The following is a 20,686-nucleotide window of genomic DNA, read 5'->3' as shown; positions in this document are numbered from 1 at the left end:
TAAAAGCGAATTTCAGCTGATTAAATTGCCATCAAATTTATAAAGTTTGTAGCAAATTTGAGATCACTAAATTAATTTGAACTGTGGCTGCATTATGACAATTTCTGATACAAGATGAGCAAAGCTCTCACCTCTACTCAGGACCATTGGCTCACCAAGAGCTGTGGCTGTAGTCACATCCTGATCTGCTAGCTTTGCCTGCTCTGCTTTCTGTAACTCCTTCAAGACTGAAAGACTGCCAGGACGGAATTTGTTTCTACTGCGTGGCTGCTTTTTCTTGAGTGGCGGTGTGATAGCTAGGCTCTTGATCTGGTTGAAACCAGACTCTGTCAGATACACACCTTCCATTGAGTACTGTTGATTGTGAGTTTGAATTGTTTTGCTTGTTTCTGAAATGAACCAGTAAACTTCTTTTTAAAGAGAGGATCCTATTTTCAAACATCACATCGTCTTAGTCATATCACCACGACCACATTCAAACTATGGTCAAGCCTCCACTGTTGTCTTCTTAATTCGTGCAAAACTTTCAAACCCCCTTCCTCTCTCTCTCTCTCCCTCCCTCTCTCTCTCTCTTACTCTAAAATACACACTAAAAGATGCCATTTTAAATTTCACTGTAAATTTCTGAATAAGATATTTAATAATTACTGAATTATACACCCAGGTTGCATACGTTTGTTTTCCCTGTTGTTTCAGATTTGGAAGCAAACAAGATGTTCTCAAAAGACACTACTGACAGATTCATTTCCAATAGTGAATGTAATCATATTTGCCTGTCACTGTGAAAATCGCCTCATGCAAAATTTAAATCAACAGACAGTGCATCTTGGAAACTAAACATGGAGGCGTCCATCAAGGTGGTTGTTCAGTTTATAAACATTTTGATGTCATGGTTGCCTTTCAGAATCTGCTGTAATCTTTGAAGCAACTTTCATATATTTGGAAAAATAAATATCACCCCCGCTAGAGATCAGTGAACAAATAACATATCTTCTCTGCAAGACAGTATCAATTCCCATCAGTTAACTCAGTGAAAAGCAGTTGAGTCACAAACCACACGTATGTCCACCCATTTGGCTTGGTCTGTTCCAACAGCTTTAGTCCATAAAAATCATGTTTACAGTATCTGTGATTTCAGGGGCCTTCAAATGTTCAATTTTTTGTTAAAATGCACCAAATGGGACATATTGTGCTTCACTAGTTTAATGAACTTGACCTGACGGGAAAATATGAACTTGGCAGGTACAGGGTTAATCTTACCATGAGGAACTGAAGGTTGTGGTGGGTCTTCAGGGGGTGGTAGTGGTTTCAAAGCTGGTTGTGTTGCAGGTCTGCAAAGCAGACAGTGATATCCTTGATCAGCAGCCCTCTCAATCTCATCTTCATTTTGAAATCCATCACACTCTGAATGTAACCACCTGACAAGACAATCAGATCACATGATCATTAAAACTGCACTCTCTCTCTCACATGGATTCTACATAGTTGCCTGGTGAAAGTTGGTTTCCAGTCTATGCCAGCAGTTCTAGCATGATGGCTGTCGTACATCGTAGGGTACAGACAACAGTACTATCTGTAAAGTTTAAATTCATATGAATTTTCGTAACATGGCAAATGCCTTGAAAATTACATGCATTTGATAAAAACACATAACAAGCATGTATGGTGTCTGAGAATGTTTAAAAGAATGGAGTCAAGAATGTACGAGTCTATAGTGCATTTATAAGTGTGTAGTGCATTTATAAGTGTGTACTTATACCCAAGTTGGTATAACTAGTCTTTCAACTTTTCTAAAATTGACGCTTGAGCATCAAGAAAACACAAAATTGGTACTTATAGCTACAAAACAGACATATTGTTGCTACATTCATGTTGTTTTCACAATTCAGTAGCCATCACTTGAAAGGGTAACAGAAATATTGCAGAAGTTTCCTTATCACTTACTTTCCATATCTCACTCTTACGACTTCCATTGAAACACTGTTCCCATGAAAGTATACCCCTCTGAATCTATTTGATTCACCACTGTCCAAAGGTTGGTTTCTTTGACTTATGAAAATTTGACATATTATGCATGTTGGTATGGAGCTGACTGAAGGAAATTTCATGAAATCCTTGAACTAAGAAATCTTATAAGTTTGAGGGCATGCTGCCCAAATAATGATAAATGTGAGATATATGGACTCTGATATACATACAGAGTTGATTTGTTTGACACTCACCTGTAGCACTGTACACAATGAATAATGAGGTCACCTTCTTTGTAATCTTTGTGACAGACACAGCATGTGATAAGACTTGCACAGGGACCACACTGTGTGTAGTTATTTTGCCAGCTGCAGTTGAAACCTGGTGAAGTAGCACCACAATGCGTGCAGCAAACACACCTATCAAAGCAAGTAAATAACATCCGCCTTGTCTTAGAATTACATTTCTAGCAAAGTTCTCGAATGGCAACAAACAAACAAACAATGCACGATGACAACATTCTTCCAGAACCCCATTTAAGATATAGCTGTCAGTTACACAATTTGTCAGGACATACACGTCATTCTGCTATGATAAACACTGCCACACTTGTTAACTATCACTCTTATTACATTTTACCATCATCAAAGACTATCACATTCTAGATTGTTTTGACAAGAAAAATACAAATTATATGGATAAACCAACAAATTAAAGGGGAAATTTACCCTGAAAATTAATTTTGGAATATTAAACTGATATGATCATTGAAAAGCTTTCAAGTCGATTTTATTCACTTTCACTCACTGGCTAACAAACAGCGGTGTACTAAAATACCGGAAGTGACGTCGTAAACTTGGTTATTGAAGCAGTCGACGTATGCAACTGTAAGCTTTTCCACTTACAGTGTATAGGCTACAGAATATAGGGGCCAAGCACTCAGTGTCGATGTTTAAGTCTAAGTCGAGCAGAAATCAATAAAGTTTTCTGCAAATACAACTTTGAGAAGGGCTGCTTTTAGCGAAAGTTGCAAGTCCAACTACTGAACTACATGCATAAAGAAAACTGTCCGGGGCATATCCAGCCTCAAGTGCGACGCTTGTACATATGGGACTGTACATACGCTCGGGCACTAGAAACGGAACACTGTAGACAGGACCGCTGGTTCTAGACTAATCATGGCTACATCAGGGTGTTCTGTAACACATTAAAAATGCTTGCACTTTTAGAATTAATGTCGATCTCTTTAGAGCATTGGCATTACTTCGGTGTCGGCATGATTTCACAGCGATAGGGTTGACAATGACAGGCATAATTGATCGCCGAGAGTAATTTGAACTTCGTCATTGGAGCTAGAATAGTCAGTCGCTGTAACTTTCTGACGATGTCAGTCTTGGATCATCGATTGCTCATTCAGGTTTCAAGTTATTACCGATTATCTTCGCCATTGCGATTTTCAGTCGAGCGCTGAGGTTTGCATACCACGTACGCGTACTCTACTTGGCGTAGAAGAGCATATACAACGCAAGATCCGAGGTACATGAATATTCCACATTGATAAAGGGTCATTAGCATAGAATTTTAATACCGAAACAATGCTCATTAATGTAATCTGCATATTTGAATATCATTATACCTCGCATCTTGCACTAATAGGAAGAGCATGGTTATAAGTGACCTCGCTTTGAACCCGCTGTGAGTAGCAAGTTTGATACGTCACTTCCGGTTTCCGTGCGTTCAGCTTGTGGCCACTGCGCTAATACGCGCAAGTGAAAGTGAATGAAACCAACGCTATTTACCTTAAAATTCCCAATTGAGGCCGCACCTCTAATTGAAGCCGCACCCTGACTTTGAAACATTGTCTTGGCTCATTGTTTGCCCATTTGGGGTTTTTGAATTGTACCATAATAGAAGCCGCACCCCTTCTCTGAGCCCGAAACAATGCATGCTGAAATTCACACCAGTTGGCTTGCGTCGCGTCATTGACTTGTGCTAATGATTGACAGGTGTCTTTCTTACAGAAAAAATACCCAATAAAAAGTTCCTTTTTAACACTTCTACCATTGTGCATTTTGTCATTGATAGTAACAAAAGTACAAACAATGCCCCATGTATCGGCACGTTTGTGTGAATGTTTGAACACGGCAGTGTTTGTCAGTGTGGTAAACACCGCCATACCTGATGCAACAATTTTGAAGCAACGGTGTTTGTGTACAAGTTAAAATAGTGGACAGATTGAGATATCATGTTTCAAATACGTAGTTTTCATTCAATACCCACGTACCCTTACCGATGCCTGACGTACAATTTACAACAACACCACCTGCATCATATTGACACGATGAACTGCCTATACTGTACTGTGGCTGCTGAATGACTATGATGGGTGCATATAAGCTTGTACACGTTCTGTTTTGATCATGAGAAAATAAAATTTGACCACAAAACAGTTCACAAAAACATGCCAGTAAAGTTACCAAAGGTCATTCACTTGCCTTTATTGCACTATCCGAGTATGAGCCACCGGTTCGGCAACACAAGACAGCTGTAAATCAAGGGGACCCATTTGCCATGGACGCTTAATTTATGCTAATTTTATGCACGATTTTTTTCAACATCATTTGATCTTCTATCGCTTTCAAAATCGACTTACACGTCCAAAGAAATTGATTGTACAATCTCTGAATACAGAAGTGACATTTTTGTGAAATTTCAGCGTCAAAAAAACACCCCCTAAACTTGAAACAAAGACATCATGCATGACGCTAGCTGGCCAACATGGCCGACCTTAGTGAGACTATTCTATTTAGGGGACAGGGGTCAGCAGGGTCAGAGAATCAAGAAAGTACTGGAAAAACGTGCCATCTTCCTTACGATGCTGTCAAGGGAACTCCAGTTTCCCATTGTTTTGACATCTTTTAATAGTTTCCTTATTATCTAAAGGAATTTTACCAAGTTTAACAACCAAATACACTCTCCTAACGTTTCTATATTGGAGTTACACTAGGGTAGGTGCTTTTTATGCGGGTAATTTATTCACGCAGAATTCATTGTACTAATTTGCATAACAATAGCGATTGCCCCTGCAGTGCTTGGTGAGCATGAGACAAATATCGAAATACAGGAAATGTACGTAATTGAAGCCGCACCGGGACTTCAGTGCATGAGTCCTAGGGGTCCCTCAAAAATGTTTCTAATACAAGCCGCGGCTTCAATTGGGAATTTTACGGTAGTTTATTTTTCACTAAATAACGACTTGATTACCTAAGAAAGTCTGGGTAAATTTCCCCTTTAAACATGGGATATTATAGAAACAACGGGCGACGCGCTGACCATTAACGTTTATTTGTGGGCAAGGGCGAGAGGAAAGCCAAAAATTAACGGGCGAGGCTTGCCGAGCCCGTTAATTTTTGGCTTTCCTCGAGCCCGCGCCCACAAATAAACGTTAATGGTCAGAGCAGAGTCTGTTATTTCCATTATATTATCAGCGAACCCAAGAAAACCGTCAAAATTTCCGAAAATTTCAAGAGCGAACGACAACTGGGCCCCAGAGCAATATGCGACGCACCGTCACGCGCGCTGTAAAAAATTGGCAAGTCCGGGGATGTTTTCAGAAAAAAGTATCTCAACTTGACCCACAAGTGCTCCATATTATTTTGTGATTGATTATGATTTACGTTTCAGCTGTAAAGTTACCATACTTCGAGTTGTTAATCTTATTATTCATATTCACGGGCATGTAAATAAACCATTACTGTGTATTTGTGGTCAGTCACGTGGTTCAGCTCGACCAATCAGAATGCCAGGGGCAGGGAATGGTAATATAATTAACCATCATGTTCCTGACTGCTTCAAAGAACAAAATATTAAAGGTTAAATAATGTAGGGAGTGTCACACTCATCACCTAGGCTCTTCCTTCAATCAAGACAAGAACTGCTCTGCAATGGTAATAACTCTAACTAAGGGATATGATTATAATTCCACAGCATTCAATAAAACAGGTCCTACAAGCCACTGAAACAGAGTGCATCATCATCCCACATCAAATTAAGAATTAACAATATTCAATATTCACGCAGATTTCCCCTGAGATATATTCGATAAAGATACAACTCATACCATTTACATTTCCATCCACCTTTGGGACATTTTCTAAAGGTGGGTTCAGGCAGTATGTGTGGTAGCTGATGTCACAGTCATCACAGAGCAAGAGACGTCCCTCATCGCTGGCTTTGCCACAACCTTCACATACTGTACAGTCTAAACATCGCCATCCTTTGGATAAAACTACTTTTGTTATCTGAAACAGGCAGTGAGAGAGGAGATTTGTGAGAAAAGACGGCAGAATGTATTACTATCTGTAGCTTTGTATAAATGCTTATGACACTTTGCCTTTTGCCACAACAGCTCAACAAGCAACCATACACACACACACACACCACATACATACACTCACACACACACTCATATCAAACACAATATACATGTGAACTCTGGCCAATGCATTTGAACTCTAGGTTGCTTGAAAAAGCACTTAAGTGAAAATAACACTGTAACTTGAAAATAAAATACAAGAAAGAACAATTATGTGGGACAGCTGACTGTAGTTTACCTTTTCATGAAATACTGATCTCTACGCATGCAGTATCTTCAAACCAAATGATGTATGGTGTTGGAGGGTTTACAAAAACAGACATCAATTTTTCACTTACCTTGATATTAACACAGTATGGATGATAGCACTGTCCACACTGAGAGCAGGTTAGAAGCCTTCCTTCGGCACCACGTCCAAAACTACCACAACTTACACACATATCCTGGGAAAAATTAAAAACATACAATAGACAATGGTTACGTTCCTGAGATCTTCAATGTCATGATATAAGCATTACATGATAATGGCAAGGATGATTAACGTGGCAGAAATAATAGTTCAACATTTCTTGCTGATTTACAAAAAAACTCAGACATTGTCAAACAAGTAAATACATTCCAGTCTATGAAGATGTCTTGTATGGGACAAGGAAAGCGCTTTTTGGCAAGGCTTTTGGCCACTTTATGAGAATAAAAGAAACATTCACATTTCGCTAAAATTTTAGCAATTTTTGTAATCAGAAAGCAATGTCAATGGCTGTTGGCAGGGATGCTTGAAATAGATGAAATGAGTGTAGCAGTCAATGACATAACATTCCTGGTCCTCAGTAATGCAATCAATGGAATGCAGTTTACATGTAAGGAATAAAGTAAATCCCAAAATGCAGACTCATTGATAACTACCATTCTACTTCCTTTGACAGTATTGATTAACAGACGTCTGGGTAATGACTGTATGACATACACATAGTTCTCTATTCTAGTAAACTGTCCCTGTACTTGCTGAATTACACCGCAGGGTCCAAAAACCAATTAACCCTGAACAGGAAGCATGCATGAGTGCTCTGTGATAAACAGACTTCATTCACAAATGTGAATAAAGTCTCTAACATGCTGACCATGGTTTTATGTATTGCTTTACGGTACTGCAAATATCTCAACTCTGGATATATGTAAATTTCATTCTGATATGAAGCCTGTTTGGCAATCTTGCCTGTATGGATTTGTAGCAAAGTCTGCAATTAGGCTGTACACATCTCATTTTAATGAGTAACAAGTTGTGCAACATTGGCTGTATGCAATCATCCTGATACTGGGGTGAGAGTATGGTGCAAGGACCAAGATAAATCCACAGGTCTTGCAATTTTGTCTGCTGGTTCTGTTTTCATTTTTAGTTCAGTTTTATTATTTTTGTCCACTATCTACTAGTCAATCAGACCATAAAAGACAAAATAAACTAGATGGCTGGCAAAAATTGGCTGTAAGCATCCACTGTGATATGCAGCAAAATCCTAAATGTAATTCAGCAGTATTCCAAGATAGTGATTCTTTTTTTCAATTTTTGATATCTACAACCATGTAATTGTGACATACCTGAGTAAGAGTAAATCTATCTTTGACAGAAAACAACACCACTGTTGTATGCATGCCTGTGTCTTCCTCTTCTTTCTTTTCATTGCCACTGTCTTGTGCCGTACTTGTTGTCTGAAAGCAGAAAAATAATCTATCAAATCAGCAGCATGACTACAAGGAAACCATGATCCTATTTTGAAATCTCAAGACATCTGACTGTAACCCTTTCCTGTAGCATTCATCTGTCTACATCGGGTCAAGTAGGTTCAAACCAGTAAAGTGCATTATGTGCCATTGCCACCACAACACAATTACAATTTAGGGGCTGTTGATAATGAAAGCCAGTGCAGAACCAATGTAATTCCTTTGTTTTAATTGAGACTTCTTCCCTTGCCCTATAAATGAAAGTATTTACACAAAATGGAAAAATGAATGACGCCAGTATGAAGCCTTAACTTTCACGTACACATGCCCTTACACATCATGGATATTGAACACATCCACACACAAAATTAATGAAATTAATCAAACTTAAATCACAATGGCTTCACTTTTCAAGGTAAGAGAACATGGTGACATCATCTAGCATAGCAGTTCTCACTTCAAATATAGGGTTTTTTTGCCAGATCTGTTCTTTTGTCTCTGTATTTTGTTGCTTTCACATCTTGTTGAATGCTAATATCGTTAAGTATCAATTTTCATCTGGGATAAAATTCAAACAAACTGTTTCATATATAATTTATTTATCTTGCAACTCATTTTTGGTCACTCCACTCCAGGCCCTATGCCCTGCATTTCTACAAATTTTACTTGAGTAAAGCCTTACGCAATTTTGATACACATAAACTGAAACAAGTATAGGATAAAGCCCGAGTAGGAGGGCTCTTCTGGTATATAAAGTCCAACCCATCGATAAAATGTCAAGGCCGCAGGCCGAGACATTTTATCGTAGGGTTGGACTTTATATACCAGAAGAGCCCGAGTAGGAGGGTTTTATCCGACTTAAAAACTATCGCCCCTAACTGATATATTTTCGTTTTCAATGTGTTTACGTCAACCGTCCCTTTGTCAATGTAACATGTTTAGGATATGAATTAAAACTTTTATTTGTGAAATAGCCTTCCAATGTTATGGAACATTCTATAAATGCCCTAGGCCACATTATATAAATGCCCTAGGGCACAGCAGAATTTGTATTGCAGCTGGTTTCCGCTGTGTTACCGAATATGAATATTAAAACGTACCAGATGTCTACAGAATATGACATGTTCACTTTTGATTGGACAGTACTTTACTACGGCGCTGTCATTCGTTTCTGGAATTTGGTGACCAAGGCTTTACGAGTAGATAAAACACCCTGAATTGAGCACTCTGATTGGTCAATTAACAGTAGATAGTTTTTAAGGTCTTTTACACCCCCTAAATGAGGGAATTAAGTATGTCGTGCATCAATTTTAATAAATCTGAGGCCCTTAAATAAAGTAGAAATGAACATGATTATTATCAGAGACTTGTCTGGTACAGTCCTACATTACGATAGTGGTTATTATTGAACAACACCTGACTGCATGTGTCACAGAGACCTTCTAGTGTCAGTTACTAAGAATTCATCTGGATCTCAAACAACATTTTATATAATCACTCAAGGCCTATCAAGAAAATTGATATAACAAAGTTGAGAAATGTAAATGACTGACAAGATAATTTGTTTTCACAGAAATCCTGTCATTATCAAGACAAAGTTGGACTGAGAACACAGACATACTGGTAGACAGCCCTGAAAGAAGGCACATCATAATATAGCCTAGTCTTTCTGATGTAAGATGATTAATGAAATGGTCTCCTGGTATGTTTGAACACAGTCCCTCCACACACCAGTTTGATCAATAACTAAAAAGAACAAAGAGATTCAAATCATCTGATATTATCAGCAATGCATAAGGATGCTATCATATTTATAGCAGCCAGTATGCTGACAGTTTGGTAACATACAGTCTAAAACAACCTAGAGTTCATGGGTCTGGATAGCACCACTAGTCTTATTCAGATCACACCACATACCAAAACGTGAGTTTGAGTGTGTGGTGTAAGGCCTTTTTGTAAACTGTTAAATGGTCAAACGTGACAACTTACAAATGTTGGAATGTTAGTCGGAGAAACCTCATCAAAGGAAGTTATGATTTCCCCGAAAGCATTTTGATGGGAAATCCATCACATGGAAATTGATGAATTGTCTGATTTATCACAGTTAGCTGGTGACTGCACAACATTCAACCTCTCATATAAATTATATTACAAGTAGGCAATAAATCACTGCTAACAATAATCACCCTGTATTTCAATCTTCTGCATTCACATGGAAGAAGAGTGCCTACCTGTTGAATTGGCTGTACATTACTTGGTTTCATTTTTGGTTTGGGTCCTCTCTTCCCTGGGGACCCGGATGACGTCTCCTCTTGCCAATATGAACACCCCTTCCTGAAATAAAGAAAAGAAACGATGTGAAAACTATTGCTGCATTTTCAAGAATCCTATCAGACAGTGTTTTTGCTTAAAGGAATAGTCCACCCAAATAACAACCTGCCTTTAAAAGTTGAAGAAGATTATTTTTGTAACATTTATGATGAAAAGATGAAAAATGTGCTGTTTATTATCCTAGAAATTAATGTTTTATTAACTGATGTGTATGACGCCATTTTCGCGATATGGAAGCGCCACCTATCGGAATTCCTCAGAGAGGCTTAACTTTTGATGACGTAAAGTTTTCGTGTTTGGTTGAGGAAGTTAGGGGGTATCGCTAGGGGGTCTGATCTACCGTACGTTTGTATTGAGCTGCTGCCCCATGGATACACTTTGCCTCCAACTTTATAACTTTGAACCGGAATTCAGCGATACCGAACTCCAGGATTTCGAACTTGGTGCTTTCGACGAAAAGACGGACACATCGATAAATTCAGAAGTAAAAGAAGGGCACGTGGCTCCACCAATTACCGAAGGAAGCTGTACAAGTATGGCTCTTTTGGTAGCTCACTGTTACGTGGCCATGTTTGGAGCTGAACCACGGTCCCTCAACCGTGGCTGAACACATCTTCGATATCGCCTGGTGACGAAACGAACTCTAACTTACCCACAATGGTTGTACTTTTGGGTAGAACATTTTGATCAGCATTGCAAGCTAGCTGTTATCACTTGAAAAATACGATGTTGATTTCAAACTCCCAAAGAGAACTGTATGTGACGACATTGCTCCGCATGTTTAGCCATTGCAACGCTGGTTTTAAAATACGGTTAACTCTTTTTATAACAAAGAATGATTAGCGAAAATTGCCAATTCAAAGTGCTAGTTTTTCAGTTACATATAGAAAAAGAATGAACGAATGAGAAAAAAATTCCAAGCACCGTTCTCCGTGGGGGAGGGAGGAGAGACAAAGCGGACGACCGGAAACGGCTCAGCTGTCCGACTCTAAATGGTATGTCCCTCATCTAACAAGCAACATTTATACATACACACTTTCATATTCTCCGGGGCACTAAATTAAACTTCAAACACACTTTCATGTTTTAGGAGTACTAAATGAAATTTCAATTTATCCTTTCAACGTACAGTCATAAAACACACTAAAATTTTCCTGTTCTCACAACTCACATTGAACTTTACACGTAAGTTACCGGTAATTCGAAACCGCCATGGGAAGAGATCGCGAATCCTAGTAGCCGTTGCTGTTGTCAACTTGGTGCAATCTTGGAAAAAAATAATTGAGAATGGTCAAAATCTGAAAGTACGACTTCACGAGCAGTCATTGGGAAAACTTTTGGGAAAAATTCAATACTTTACAGCAACGTCCAGGCGACAGGTCGTGGAGAGAAACGGCCGAAAAAATAAACCGGAAAGCCACGACCTCGCAGCCGGTCTTGGAGAAAAATTTCGGCAAAAATTCAACACTAAAGTTACAGCCACGACCTCGCGACTGGTCGTAGAGAAAAATTACAGAAAAAAGGGAATGAAATAAACTACCTTCGACAGATCTGGAGCGGGAAGATGGCAAAATTAAAAGTCATGTACTATTATATAGCAATATGGAGAGAAACAGCTCTGAGAAAACAAATCTGAATCACGGTTACTCTATGATGCTCCAAGAGCAATGGTGTCTGAATAGCCTGACTGAGAAACGTTAAATATTTTCGATCACACATATTGAGTATCTGATTCTGTTTTTCACTTTGGAACTTAAAGTTTTCAGGCTTTAGCTCAATGATGTTATTCTATGTGCTTGCTGAGGTTGAGTGGCGTCTTTGAATTACGATACGATGCACTCAAATCTTTGCGTAGTTGCATGGAAATTTCTAGAAACCCCACAACAGAGAGCCTCGTTTTCACTACAATCCAACATGGTCGTACGACCGGTCGTGCAGCGTGCTTATATGAAACGTTGGTTCATTTTGGACCATTTATTGAAATCCATGTGATAATATATTTGGGGAAAATCCCTTGTAATTCCGCACTGGCAATGCAGTAACAAACTTCACTTACTGCTTCTTGTTTTTATTTACAATTTAGTGGCAAAATTGCTCATTATTTTTTTCGACGCCACAAAAATATGACTCGCTGCCGTGGTATCGTAGAAACATTGAACTTACAGCATGGATGCCCGATAATAAAGTTTACTTTGACGTGCCTATTTTTTTTCTAAAAGGAAGGAAAGACTTATGTCTGAAATTTTTCCGACATCAATGAAAGTTGTCATCTACGCATCTACTTCTTTCTCGAACTCTTTTGAACCTATTCTTGGTTCCAGATAAATCATTTCAACATATGGATCGTTTCCGTTGACTTGATGCGTGGATGCCTTAGTTGCGTTGATGTGGTTAAACATGCCCGAGCAAAAATACAACTTTCTGATTTCAACTGATCACGCAAACTTTATTATGTTTTAAATACCAATGCGATGTCATAAAGATAACAAGAATAATAAGTAAACTTTTTGTAAGAAAGATGATCTCAACAAACTCTCCGGCGGTTCAGAAAAATCATAAATATTTAAACAAGCGACCTAGCGGCCGATATAGCTCCGCTGTGTTTATGTAGAGAATAACTATTTTTGAGACATGTTGATGAAGAAGGGTGGAAATCTTTGATAGCTCGATGCAGTGGCCAGAAAAAAGTGGCTAAAATAAGCTGCAAAAATACGCAATGAAGATTTCATCATACTTTGAATGTATCACATAGGATCATTCTAAGAACATGTCAACCAAAGCTATCTGATGAGTAGTTTTTGAGAATAAATTTTTTGACCAAAAATGGCAACAATTGCCTCCAAAAGTAAAAATTGCAGATTTCATCATAATTTCAAAAGATCAAATTTAGTTCATCTATAGAAACCTGTATACCAAATTTCAAAGCTGTTAGACAAGTACTTTTTGAGAAACGCATTTTTTGACCAAAAATAGGAAAAATTGCCCCAAAAATTCAAAATTGCAGATTTCATCATTATTTCAATAAATATCATTTAGTTCATCTATGGAAACCTGTATACCAAATTTCAAAGCTATCAGATGAGTAGTTTTGAATATACACATTTTTTGACCAAAAATGGCAAAAATTGCCCCAAAAATACAAAATTACAGATTTCATCAGAAATTCAATATATATTACTTAGCTCATCTGTAGAAACCTGTATACCAAATTTCAAAGCTATCAGACCAGTACTTTTTGAGAAACACATTTTTTTGACCAAAAATGGCAAAAATTGCCCCAAAATTACAAAATTGCAGATTTCATCATAATTTCAATAATTATAATTTAGTTCATCTGTAGGAACCTGTACACCAAATTTCAAAGCTATCGGATGAATAGTTTTGGAAATACACATTTTTTGACCAAAACTGGTAAAATTGCCCCAAAATTACAAAATTGTAGATTTCATCATAATTTCAATAACTATCATTTAGTTAATCTGTAGGAACCTGTATACCAAATTTCAAAGCTATCGGATGAGTAGTTTTGGAAATACACATTTTTTGACCAAAAATGGCAAAAATTGCCCCAAAAATACAAAATTACAGATTTCATCAGAAATTCAATACATATTACTTAGTTCATCGATAGAAACCTGTATACCAAATTTCAAACTATCAGACCAGTACTTTTTGAGAAATAAATTTTTTGACCAAATATGGCAAAAATGCCTTAAAAATGCAAATTTGCATATTTCTGCACAATTTGAACAAATCTGAAATAGATCATCCCTTGGGACCTATGTACCAAATATCAAAGCTATCTGACTGGCAGTTTTGAAGAAGAAGATTTTTAAAGATTTTTTTACCAGAAATGACAAAATTGCCTTTAAATACAAATATGCAAATTTCGCCATGATTTGAACAAACCTGACTGAAGGCACCCTAAGCAAACTGCATATCAAATTTCAAAGCAATCGGACAAGCGGTTTCAGAGAAGAAGATTTTTTTACCAAAAACACCAAAAAATGCCTCAAAATTACAAATATGCAAATTTCACCACGATTTGAACAAACTGAAGTGAGGTCACCTTAAGTGAACTGCATATAAAATTCAAAGCAATTGGACTTGCAGTTTCAGAGGAGAAGGCAACTGTTGACGGACGACGATGGACGACGGACGACGGAGACGACGGACGACGACGGAAAATCAACCTATTTGATAAGCTCCGCGTCGCTGACAGCGGAGCTAACCATGAACCTCTTTTCTTTTATGGAGAGTCTCTCCCACAATCGCCCTTGTATGTCCTCTTTTCACCAATGCATTTGCTTTCCAGTGTAAGTTGTGGTACAGCATCATCTTGAAGTCTTTTCCTAATCAAATTTGATTGTGGGTCGTCAAACTGCTGACGAAGTCCTTCTCTTGGAAACGGCCTTTGCATACGTAAAAACATGCACTGCACTTATAATTTTGAAAACTTACGTCAGTGCAATCTTTACCGGCAACAATTTCTAGAGGCGGTGTTTTCACTTCGGGTTTCGAATCATTCAGAATGCCTTATCGAAATCTCGCTCACGATTATTGGTACATCCGTAATACTTACAGGCAGGCATAAGCTATTTATGAGACTCCCTAGATCAGACCCCCTAGCCATGCACCAAAACACGAAAACTTTACGTCATCATCCGGGCATTTCTCCCGACATGCTTTGCGAGGAAGTAGACAATATGGTCGCGCACAGTCGGCTAAAAAGGTCTCCATATTGCCTGATTTTGATATTTATTTTCATAGATAACTTCAAAAAATCGCTGTTTCTGTGCAAAAACTAATGATAAATGCTTTTATGACATACATAGAAACCTGTATAAGGCAGATTACATTTTGGGTGGACTATTCCTTTAAGTGAGGGAAAATCAGTGAATGAGTTGGGAACTCTGCTAAAATTTCTGGTGTCCCCAATCTGATTGCATTGATATAGCTGGGGATACCCTGGTAGTGTGCCTGGAGAGCCTTCATAATATTTACCAATTTACTGCACTTAACAAAAATACTATAAGATTTGACTGTACTACAGACTTTCAAGTGTAACAGGTCAAATTATGGTAGAATGAACAATAACACTCATCCACTAGGCAAGAGGTCTTCCAATATGGTATAGACCTTTTCCCTATGGATTGCTGTGGATGTATTGAACATCCAATACATAAACAGAAACACACTGATTTGTGTTATATGACAGTTTGTTATACAAGAATAACACACATTTGCAATGCCAAAAAATGCCCCATGTATTTTGTATCGATTGGTGACAAAAATGTATGTCTGCAGGGTCTTGCCATAGAGTTCTACAAGCAACATACCCTGCATATACCCTATGGATAAAAAAGGTCTATGAGTAACGTATGCTTTGTATACCCTACCATGCACTGCATCATGGCACTGGTAAAAGAACAGCTTATCTTAGTCCCAACCCTCATTACTTCACTGCAGTACAATTTTTGTGCACATGACAATTACAGCTTCTATGACATCCATGCATCACTGAAATTCTATCCTACCTATTCTAGCTACAGTTAAACTTTACAGTGTAGCATTTGCCAATGATTACAGTGAATAACTCCAGCCTTACTAATGACAGTACTTGAACATATTCCCATGTGCACATGGCCTGTCTGCAATAGGGCAACTTTGAAATGCTTGTGCACAAAAACAGCAACCAATAACAACTTAAGGTTTCTGTACTACTGAGGTATCAAAAAAATAGGGCCAAAGTCCCTGAAGCTACTATAGACATGGATACAAAATTAAGTATTTCCTGACTGTATGAAATTATCTCACTTAGGTCATCCTGGGGACTTGTAAACCAAATATTAAAGCTGTCTAACCAGCGGTTTGAAAGAACAAGCAACTCAACAGTTGACAGAGCTCTGCTGTGTTATGTAGAGAATAACCTTTTGTGACACATGTATTGATGAAGAAGGTGGATATCTTTGATTATTGTAAGTGAGTTATGTTGAATAAGTGAGACTGTACATACTCAGAGAAAGCACACTGAAGAGACAAATGTTTGAAACTTAAGAAGTTCAAGGTCATCAAAAGCATTATAAGGAATCATGTAACTTCATTGCACTGTTTACACAGATTGCATAATTGCTATAAATAGCACATGAGGAATCTTACAGCCCAGCTTTACCATAAAAACCCTATCACTTTGACCATTCTTTTAATTGACCACTCTATTTTTTCTTCAAAAAGTAATTTATTTTATCCTTACCAAGTCAATCATAAATGGAAATTAGAACTTTCTCTATCTCTGTCTTTATTGACTATTTTGAGCAATTTCTTTTAGATAACATACAGGGCACAATAAATGACGGTTCAGAATATGTCAAAGTTGGGATTCAGGAAAGTTGCCTTTACATGTTTTAATCCTCCAAGATGGTAAGCATTTCACTATGAACTGTCAAAAAAGTTGAACTTTCTGATAATTCTACACTAAATTATTTAGGCTTTGATGATTTCCTAATTAATTCAATTATTTAAAATCATATTAATTACTTTTTTCTGGGTGAATTGATAGGGTTTATACAGTACAAGAATTACATACAATGTAAGTCAAATTTTGACCAAAAATGACAAAAAAATTCCTTAAAAATACACATTTGCATATTTCATCACAATTTGAACAAATCTAAGTTGGGTTACCCCTAGGGACCTGTATACCAAATAACAAAGCTGTCTGACCAGCGGTTATGAAGGAGAAGTTTTTTACCAAAAACACCTTTTTTGGCATTAATTTGCCTATTTTCAACAATATCAAAAAATTAAAAAAAATAGTTTCTCAAAATCATATTTTTCATCTACACAACAAATATCAAATCAGTAAGTACTGCGGTTCTCAAGATATTTGAGTGGACGGACGCCTCACAAACGGACATACATACATACATACATACATACATACATACATACATACATACATACAGACTGACGACGGACGCCGGACGGATACCCATCCCAATAGCTTCTATAGACTATAGTCTATAGTAGCTAAAAATTCAAATTTCAGTCTCATAATGTTAACGCCTACACATTTATTCAAAACTGAAAATAACAGCAGACCTAGGGGGCCTCCTATCAATCATTTCTCTGACTACACCTAATGTTGACATTCAAAGCATCGACTTACCCTTGGTCTTCCAGCACCTATCCTCTTGATGATGGCAGGTTTTCCAATACCAGGGCCTTTAGGGCTGCTCAATGTTGCCGGTACATTTGATGGAGCACTTCTCACACCTACCATTTCCCTTTGCTAAAGGTTTGAAACAAAGAAACAGTATGTAAACATCATAAACAGACATGACTAGCTATTAAATAATTCATGACATAAAAATAGTGATAAAAGTGATAAAAAGAGATCATTTCCATATCACGTGACTGCTATAAATGCAATTTTGTTATTTACGATGTTTACAACATTGGTATCTGATCAAAGTGTCAACACTGACAAGACCTTTTCTGATGACTTTAGGGCGCACTATGTGAACTCCAAGTGACAAGCCATTCATATGTCACACCTACTGCACTGATAACCATGGCTACATAACCTCCTGTTAATGATTGACTGAGATGTCAAGGAGTAGAGTAAACAAACAAACTGGTAATTTATGTTTGGATCAAAGAACAAGGTCACTGGATTGAGGACAGCACATGGTGTTCTGTGGTCACAATGCTGAGTCAGTGTGGAGAAAATGGATCGCACGTTACAACCTTGAACTTGAAAAACTTCCTGTCATCACGTGAAATAGGCTACAATGTACTGGTAATGTTTTTGTCACTTTTATCCCTTTATGAATTGCACAGTGTCACGGCTCATTATATGCACATTAAAAAATCCACTTGATTGGAAATTTAACAAGTGACATGGCTGAATGAAGCTGAAAAGATGACATGGCTGAATGGACAAAGACCACTATGTTGATTTCACTACTTACATTAGGGCAAGAGGAATACACTACACACTAATTACCTAATAACAGTGACAATTCAAACCAGCCATCCTCAGCTAATAAGGTAGATAACTCACACTTTGGTGAGTCTCTGAAGTCAGGGAAGAAAGTGTTGTACAGTCTTTGGAGGTTTGGCTCTGTGGTAAACTGATTTTTGAAGGTAAAATGTAAGCTTTATGCAGAGATACTTGGTACAAATAAGCAGACTTTTTATGACATTTTTTGACCAAAGAATTAAAGTCGCGTAAGTAAATTCAGTATTATACCATGTGCACTGAATAAGGTACACTGAAAATCCTACATGACAAAAATCATTTTTATCAAAGTCATTTTTATTCTTGGTAACTTCAAGTTACTGTCAGTAATAGATTTAACTTTTATTGTTCATTATATTTTAAGCATATTGCAATTGAGCAATATTTTAGCGTGTTATGTTTAACCTATAGTTTAGCTGAGCATGTTATGTTTAACCTATAGTTTAGCTGAGCATGTTATGTTTGACCTATAGTTTAGCTGAGCTGTTATGTTTAACCTATAGTTTAGTTATGTTTAAGTGATGTTACAGTACATACATTTTATCATTTTTGTTTTGACAATTTCAATCGTTTTCCAACAGCCTTACATAATCTTCCAAATGCATGAATGACAGTTTAAAATGGCATATGCTATTGGAATTTTTTGAAACTTAACTGATCAAACTGTAATGAACAGTGCATTGTTCACAGCACTGTCAAGATAACATACACACATGGTGCAAACGAGCACAATGTTCTCAACTTACCGGTGCAAACGTAGATTTTTCCACTGGCTGAAGATCAACATCTGCACTGTTGATACTGTCCTCATTGATCAAGGTGTCCTGGGAGCTCTGATGGCTTTCTGTTTCCATGCTGTCTTCCAGGGTAACCGAAGGCACCACAGCAGTCTCCTTCACAGGGTCAATCCTGACTCCAGGCGGGATGTAATCAGGGTCGTCGTCCTGCTGCTGGGTGTCCGATATGACGTCCGTCTCTGTGAAGTTACTGTCAGTGTCGATTGCAGCCGCTGCAAATGCTGAACTGTTGTCCATGTGCTCCATGGGTTGTTCCCCATCACTGTACTGTTCCTGTGGGTGACATTGCAATATGTGGTCATTTCTCAGACCACAGTAACACACTGGGCCTCCCTCTCACATGGCATGCTATCCATGGTTGCTTGTACATGCACTCACTAACTCAGCACAGTGCTGACCTTTGACCCAAGCCATGTTGTGGATTAATCATTAACAAGAAATGAGGCAATTATTGTTTACGAGGTTTGGTAATATGTTAAGAAAGACGTATTAGACACACAACCATGTTTGTTCTACTTGTGTTAATCTATCAAATAGCAGAAAATAAGTAACAAAAGTTACAAGTAGGGCTTTCTGATTCTCCAGTCTGGAATAACATTAAAAATAGTAACATGACAAAGTTGGTAATAGCATGATGAATGACACAATCAACTGGCATCAAAAAACTTTGGATAGAATGAAAGAAGTAAGATTCAGCTGGTGAGAGTGATTTTTGGAAATAGACCTGCCAGAGTAATTCCCAAATTTTTCCATGAATTGTGACTTGAGGATGTTACCGGAAATGTCAACTTGAAAAACATTTTTCCCTTGTGCTTTCATAACGAAGTTGCGCTACACCAGCAAGTCTGACAGATTCAGTCTGCTTCTTTGGGAAATGTAAGATGTTGTCAAAAATGTGAAATTTAAGGTAAGAAATTCATTTCCAATTGAAAATTAATACCGAGATCTAAAACAGAAATGAAAAGTGGGAAATTTAATAGTATAATTCACACCGATAACTGTACAATGATGCAGTTTGACTAAATACTGAATAAGAATTCAAAATGAGTGTTGAGAAAACATTTCATTCTGTCATTTACATAGTTCCCACAGTTCCCACAAATAAGAGCAAAACACCAACCTGTCCTGGGTCTTTTGATCGACAGTCTAGACAATTATAGACGGCATTCATTCCCTCAGCTTTCATTTGTTGGTATGTTGTCATATCAACACTGTCATCACAACCTGCATGAATCCACCTGCAAAGACAAATTAAATTCCACACAATTCAGAATAGCAGCATCTGATGTGTATGTAAAGCATTACTTTTTACAAACTCTAAACTGGAGGCTGAGCTACTTTTGCAGCTTTGTAATATTTCTTGCATTGGTTTAAAAATTTACATATAAAATTATGGTTTCAATTGAGAACAAGACAGACAACATCTCTGTAATAAGTGAACCTTCAACAGCCAATGCATCAAACCAATAATTCTAC

The 20,686-nt window shown here is 37.6% G+C and overlaps 1 protein-coding gene across 1 annotated transcript in view; it reads right to left on the bottom strand.

The window, feature by feature from the left end:
- Window positions 1-17,681, bottom strand: part of LOC139117883 (histone-lysine N-methyltransferase 2C-like) — a gene marked incomplete at its 3' end in the record, with an annotated part of 49,465 nt that extends 31,784 nt beyond the window's left edge. The window contains 9 exon segments of the mRNA XM_070681117.1: window positions 132-389; window positions 1,261-1,418; window positions 2,223-2,387; window positions 6,089-6,116; window positions 6,119-6,269; window positions 6,682-6,786; window positions 7,937-8,047; window positions 10,291-10,394; window positions 17,559-17,681. Coding sequence (XP_070537218.1) covers window positions 132-389; window positions 1,261-1,418; window positions 2,223-2,387; window positions 6,089-6,116; window positions 6,119-6,269; window positions 6,682-6,786; window positions 7,937-8,047; window positions 10,291-10,323 — 1,009 coding nt within the window.
- Window positions 17,682-20,686: the final 3,005 nt, after the last annotated feature.

The sequence above is a fragment of the Ptychodera flava genome, chromosome 18, assembly GCF_041260155.1.
Source record: "Ptychodera flava strain L36383 chromosome 18, AS_Pfla_20210202, whole genome shotgun sequence".
Classification (NCBI taxonomy): domain Eukaryota; kingdom Metazoa; phylum Hemichordata; class Enteropneusta; family Ptychoderidae; genus Ptychodera; species Ptychodera flava.
This window is presented reverse-complemented; position numbering and strand designations above follow the sequence as displayed.